General features: G+C 48.9%; 3 protein-coding genes across 3 annotated transcripts in view; 1 reads left to right on the forward strand and 2 right to left on the reverse strand.

The window, feature by feature from the left end:
* The first annotated feature begins 26 nt into the window (after positions 1 to 26).
* On the forward strand, positions 27 to 3,216 carry LOC136192875 (metabotropic glutamate receptor-like). Its single transcript, XM_065981624.1, has 2 exons — positions 27 to 2,950; positions 3,010 to 3,216. The coding sequence occupies exons 1-2, from the start codon at positions 301 to 303 to the stop codon at positions 3,057 to 3,059; spliced, it is 2,700 nt and encodes an 899-aa protein (XP_065837696.1). The 5' UTR covers positions 27 to 300; the 3' UTR covers positions 3,060 to 3,216.
* Positions 3,110 to 5,538, reverse strand: LOC136192877 (testin-like). The gene is made up of 7 exons (XM_065981626.1): positions 5,393 to 5,538; positions 5,228 to 5,313; positions 4,848 to 5,157; positions 4,550 to 4,783; positions 4,278 to 4,493; positions 3,656 to 4,229; positions 3,110 to 3,572 (listed from the first exon to the last, which is right to left on the reverse strand). The coding sequence occupies exons 1-7, from the start codon at positions 5,480 to 5,482 to the stop codon at positions 3,259 to 3,261; spliced, it is 1,824 nt and encodes a 607-aa protein (XP_065837698.1). The 5' UTR covers positions 5,483 to 5,538; the 3' UTR covers positions 3,110 to 3,258.
* A 33-nt stretch (positions 5,539 to 5,571) lies between these two features.
* Positions 5,572 to 6,583, reverse strand: part of LOC136192874 (uncharacterized) — a gene marked incomplete in the record, with an annotated part of 3,924 nt that continues 2,912 nt past the window's right edge. The window contains 1 exon segment of the mRNA XM_065981623.1: positions 5,572 to 6,583. Within this exon segment, the coding sequence (XP_065837695.1) occupies positions 5,726 to 6,583 (858 nt within the window).

Below are 6,583 nucleotides of genomic sequence, written 5' to 3' on the forward strand. Positions count from 1 at the left end.
TTCTTATTGTCTTGTTGTCACCTCTTCAGCTGAGGCGCAATTTTTGCGTGCGAAGGCGATAGTACACTTTATTTTGCGCAAAAACGAACAACAAGCGCACGGAAATAATAAACGTGCGACTACGCAAAATTTTTTCCCTCTGTAACTACGGGACGTTCGAAGGAAGTATCGACGTGACGAATCACAAGTAGGCCATTCTTCTCACGTGACCGAGCAACAAAAGGCGATCGATCGTTCGTATCACACACCGGCTTCTCTGTTCATTCCTTCAATTCACACGACTCGCGAAGACGAAGAAGAATGCGTCTCGGCGCCTACATCGCTTTCGTCGCTTCTCTGACCGTCGTTCGGGGTGCAATCCGCGGACCGTGCGAATCGTGTAACGCCACCCTCCTCGATCGCGTCGGCGACATCGTTTTCGGCGGTCTCTTTCCTGTTCACAAAATCAGCGACGACGGCAAATGCGTACAAGATCGCACAACGGTGCGCCAATTCGGATTCGAACGATTGGAGGCGATGCGATTCGCCATCGATCAAATCAACAGCGACGAAGCGCTACTGCCGAACATTACGTTAGGCTACGAAATGCGCGATACGTGTTCGGATGCCGATTACGCTTTGCGTCAGTCGCTTAACTTTCTGAATACTGACGACAGCAAGACACCGTCGTTGGGCGTGGTCGGCGCGGCTTCTTCCGGGATATCTATCAGAGTCACAGACTTGCTAAATCTTTTCTTCGTGCCGTTGATTAGTTACGCGTCGACGAGCGCGACGCTAAGCGATTCGAAGAGATATCCGTATTTCTTTCGATCGATTCCGTCTGACGAATTCCAAGCGACGGCCATGGTTGCCATAGCAAAGAAGTACAACTGGACCTACGTGCACGGGGTGCATTCTTTGGATGCTTACGGCAAGGATGGTTTTAAGGCGTTTAGAACGAAGGCTACGGAAGCGAGCATTGATGTTGGCCTCAATGTTGGAATAGACAAAGATGCCTCATTGTCTGAAGTGCAGAAGGAATTAGAAGTCCTTGAAGAGTCATCATCGGGAAGCGGCAATTCGTCAGTGTATCAGAACGGCAGTGTCATCGTCATGTTTTGTCACTTGGATGTGGCTCAAAAGGTTCTCTACGTCGTTTCAAGGACGCCCAAACTCAAAAGCAGAGGTTTCACGTTCATTGGTAGCGATTCTTGGGGTGATAAAGATGAAGTGTTGACCTATGAATCGGAAGATATGACAGACGTGGCGCGAGGTCTCATTTCCGTCATCCCCTCTCAAATCAAAGTCGAATCTTACAACGCGCACATGGCCAACTTGAATCCGTCGAACTACAAAACGAACGAATGGTTTCTTCACTATTACGATTCCAAACTGGAGTGTGTCTATCCGAATTGCAGTGAAACTTTGTCTGCTGATCTGTCGTACGATTCAAAAGTTGCCTTCGTTCTTGACGCTGTCAACGCATATGCTCGCGCACTTCACAATCTTCTGCTGGGCAAGTGCAATGGCAATGGCAATCTCAACTCGTCGTGTTTTAGACAACGGTTGGCTGAATGCCAGATGGAAATAGAAACCTGTGGTCAAGAATTCAAAACTTCTCTCGAAAACGTCACCTTCCGGTCGGAATCCAAAGAGCCGTTTTCCTTTGACAAAAACGGCGATTTTATAAACGCCGAATACGACGTCAAAAATCTACAAGTTCAAAACGGAAGTCATAGTTTTAAAACTGTTGGATTATGGATAGGCGGCGAAGGCCTCGGCCGACTGAACGTAGCAGACATCATATGGCATGACGGAAATACACCTCCTTCGTCCGTGTGCAGCGATCCCTGCGGAGAGGGAGTTCTACGAGAAGCCGTGAAAAAACCTAACGAACGTAGCGAGACGTTCCTGACGTGCTGGATATGCAAGGGAAAATGTGAAGTCCACCATTACCTTGACTTGTCTGGTAGTTCGTATGGCGATTGCAAGAAATGTCCAGATAATCAGACGTCTAACGACGCTCGCACCGGCTGCGTCCCACTGGAGATCACTTATCTTCATTGGGGAGACGGTCTCGCTATATTTGTCATCATTCTGGCTGTTATTGGATGCATCCTGGTCGTCCTCACGCTAATTGCGTTTGGTCTCAGGTGGCACACGCCGCTCGTCATGGCATCAAGTCGAGAACTAAGCGTCATTATGCTGCTTGGCATGCTATTATCCTATCTGCTCACCTTCGTCTTCGTCGCCAAGCCGACAGACGTTACGTGCGGAATTCAGCGCTTCTTTTTCGGCGTCTTTCTCTCCATCATCTTCGGCGCTCTTCTCATCAAGACCAATCGCATATCGAGGCTGTTCAATCGCTCGGCGTCCGTTCAGCGTCCAAGCTGCATCAGCCCTAGCAGTCAGCTGATCTTAACGGGTCTTATAGTCGTCGGTGCGTGCGCAATAAGCGTCGTCTGGCTGGTGATTGCCAACCCCTATGCCGTATCGGATTCCTCCAGAAAAAACGTAGAGGTCAATCTCAAGTGCAAGCATCTCATTGATTACGGCACCCTCGTGTCTTGGCTATATATTCTCGGTCTGATTGTCGTCTGCATCGTCTATGCCTACAAGACGAGAAAAATACCCGAAAATTTCAAAGAAACGCTCTTTATCAACTTTGCCGCCTATGCCGAATTGATCATCTGGCTCGCTTTCATAGCCGTCGGCATAGTGACCACTCCCCAACAGCGTCCCGCGTTCATGTCCCTCGCGATGACGCTGACGGCTTCAGCTGCCTGGGGCTGTCTCTTTCTTCCAAAGCTCTACATCATTCTCCTTCGTCCGGAGAGAAACGTCAGGCAGCCAACCATGAGGAGACCGTCAAGGGGAACGGGCGCCGAGATGAGTCGGCACTTCAGCAAAGGAACGAATAGCTTGAGCGACCGACAGGCTGCCTATGCGGTGAACAACAGCACAGACGAAGGTAAATTAGTTTTATGTCATGGGGCGTAGAGTATGAAAATAATAGTAACTATTTTATAGATAAGTCTGCTATTGCAAATAACCAGTCGCTTACCACCAATTCAAGTTAGGCCTCTCTAAGAAACTTGCAAGTGTGTGCCACTTTTTTTCGTCTTCCGAATTTTAGATCTTATCAATTAGTTTTGTCTTGTTTGAATTTTTAGGTGTCTGTGTATTTAGGTTAAGGCTTGTTGAGTTTACTAAAAAAAGAACGGCTTCTTCACTCAATCAGTTAATTGCATCAACGTCATTTTAGCAAAGGATTACTGTTTAGTAGCATTCAGAACAGTAAACGACGCCTTCTCGGTGAAGAAAGCCTTCACCGACAAGTGACTTGTCACATGAGACACACTTAAAGCATGTCTCATGCCAATGGAAGTCACTATAGGATACGTAAGATAGGCTCGCTTCAATCTGCAATCCGCAGGACTTGCACACTTTGGCAAAGGCCCTATTGTAGCAATCAATGCAGACATTCTTCACGTCGTCGATGACAGCAAACTGTTTGCCTGCCAAAGTGGTATGGCAATTTGTGCAACAGAAGCAGTGCTTGTGATACGTCACGTCACCGTGTCTGGCGCCTCCTACAATAAAGACGTGTACACATGTGTGCATAGATAGATGGATGGCCTTTTCTTCGTCAATGTGAGCCTCTCCCCCCACTTACCCTCATTTCCCAATGGTTTCTTGCAAGCGGCGCACTTCTCTCCAAATGAATCGTAGTAGCACGTGGAACAGTAAATACCGCTTTCGTGCTCCATGATGGGTTTCTTCACCATCGACTCTTCGCACTTACCGCAAACGAAGCACGTCTCGTGCCAATGCTGACCACCCATCACCAAGGACTTCTCACCGGCACTAATGGACTTGTGACATCGCGAGCACGATTTCCCGTGTTTCGTTTCAAAACACTCCTTACACAAGAGCGAGCCGTCTTGCTTGTAGAACTGCTGATTCGCCAGCGACTTGTTGCAGACGTTACACTGGAAACAGGCGCTGTGCATGTGCTTCTCTTCGTACATGAGGTAGCGACTGTCGGCCGTGATGGGCTTTTGACAGACGCTGCAGCGTCTGGCCACCTTCTCGTCGTAGCACTCGTTGCAGAAGATGTTGCCCTCGTGACGCACGTACAAGTGACTTTTGCCGCCACTCGTCAGCGGCTCGTCGCACTCAAAACAGCAGAAATGCTTGTCATGCCAGTTGGCGTCTTCAGCGACGGTGTACGATCCGGCGAAGATCAACTAAAGGCGACGACGGTGAGAAGAGATTCAGAGGCTGCCATTTCTTACTTCGTCGCAGCTGTGACATCTCGGAAACTGCGCTTCGCCGTAATGACGATGACACAGGACGGTTCCTTCACCGTCGAGGAAAAACGCAAAGCTAACCAATAGCTCGTCGCACTTTGAGCAGACGAAGCACTGCGGATGCCAGAAGAGATCCTTATCGAGGACCGAAGAAGTGACCATGATACTTCCCCGCTCAATAACATCAGAGCAGTGATAGCACTAGAAAAAATAAACACATAAAAACAACAGGTATACATATCCTCGCCCTTCTTCACCGTGATGTCGCCTAGTCCCGTCTCCCTGGCCTTGGCCACGTGCACGCCGTCGTTCATCTGACCCTTGTAGTCGCCCTGAACTCTCTTCTCCTCGTCGTTCAACTCGTGGCACTTGGTCGAATCCGAGTCGTGCGTTGGCATCTGATAGGCAATCTGCTTCAGCCAATAGTGCATGCCCTCTTCGCCCAATACAGGCCTCTTCTCGGCCGGCAAATTGGCCATAAATTTCTCTATCTATAAATAAATAAATAAATAAATAAATAAATAAACTATACGTGGATTCTATTGAATTTCTTGCCAGCTTCTTGTCATTCAAGCCATCAGGAGTCCAACCGTAACGTTCCCCGCCTTCTTCACTAACACGCTCATCATCATCATCATCATTAACACCATCATCACCAAGACTTCCGCCCTCCTCCTCCTCCAAATCTTTCATTGTTTCATCGGTCACGGGAGGAGGCGGAGCCGGAAGTTCCTCCTCCACTAAGGCCATCTCCTCGATGATGTCAAGAGACGGCGCGACGCTCTTCTTTACGGGACTCAATGGCGTCGGGGTTTCGATGATAGCGTGCTCTTCGCGTCGACACTTGCAATGCTGACACGTTTTTCTGCGAGAGCGTAACGCGGGTTAATTAGAAATTCCTTTGTTTTTTTTGTTCCGTTCGGAACGAGGATTACCTCCACACGTGAAGTTCAAAGCCGGGGCACTTGTCGCCGCACACGCGGCAAGGCTGGCCGCGATCGATTTCTTGTATTATAAGGCCCTAGACAGGCGATACGTGACGAGCCGGTGTCGAAGACGCGCGAAGAAGGAAGTAAGGAAAAGAGTGAGGGGGGGCTCACCCTTTTAGCCGCCTGTTTCTGAAACGCTTCCATCGACTTGACGGACGTGAATTTACGCGAGCGACTCAGTCCGTCGCCTTCGTTCGACATTCCGATCCGGTTTAGGCTGAAGAAAAGCAGCCGGAAGTCTGAGAATGCTCGTCTAACGTGCGCGACGTCGCTGACATCCCGTACACCGCTCCCGCGAGCCGGACATACCGCCGGACATGCAGAAATAAAAAGAAACGTTGACATTCAAGAACAAAAGTGCTACAGACATACAGCAGTAGTAATAATCCTGTTACAGAACATTCACACACAGTCAGAGTGTTTTCAAGTCATCAACTGAAGCATTTAGCAATCTTTGTTGAAGTAAGATTGGGGGTCATTGCTGACAAACGCTTGAAGATTGGCTGGAATTTTGCACAATTTGTTATCGTGAAAACGAACGTAGCCGCCCACGTAAACAACGCTGCCCATTCCGCTCACGTCGTTGAGAACCGCGTTTTTGTAAACCTCAATGTACGACGTGACATTTCGCAGAGCGGAAAATCCATTTAAATGCAGCAGCTTGGGATTTTCATAGATACGCAGATTAGCTCCAATAGTCGTCAGACTGTTGAGTCCGTCAATCTCGGTCAACTTCGAATTGCTGTATATTTGCACTTCGTAGCCGACGTAAGTCAACGACGACAGTCCGTCGATGTCGAGCAGCTCGTCGTTGTTATATATCCACAAATAGTCTCCGACGTACTGAATATTCTTCAAACCGGCGATGTTCGTCAGCGCCACATTGTCGCGAACCTCCAAATTGCCGCCGACCCGAGTCAACGTCGTGAATCCGTCGACATTTTTCAGCAAGTCATTGTGATAGACGCGCAACCAGTCGCCGACGGCAGTGAGCTTGGGAAAACTGAACGACGTCAGAGCATTATTGTCGTGGATGCTCAGATAGCCGCCGACGAAGTTCAGCATCGGTGCCGACAAGCTCCTCAAGCGAGAACAGTAGACGATGTAGAAAAAGTCGGACACCGTCTGAAGAGAGGAAATGTCAAGCACTTCCATTCGATCGAGATGATATATTTGAAAGCGGCCGCCGACGCTGGTAAGTTGAGATAGATCGAGAACTTGAATTCGATCGCCGTCGTACATGTAGAAGAAATCGCCGATCGTTTTGAGTTTGGGAAAACGAACCTTCGCCAATCGACTGTT

Source organism: Oscarella lobularis, chromosome 11 (genome assembly GCF_947507565.1).
Source record: "Oscarella lobularis chromosome 11, ooOscLobu1.1, whole genome shotgun sequence".
Lineage (NCBI taxonomy): Eukaryota > Metazoa > Porifera > Homoscleromorpha > Homosclerophorida > Oscarellidae > Oscarella > Oscarella lobularis.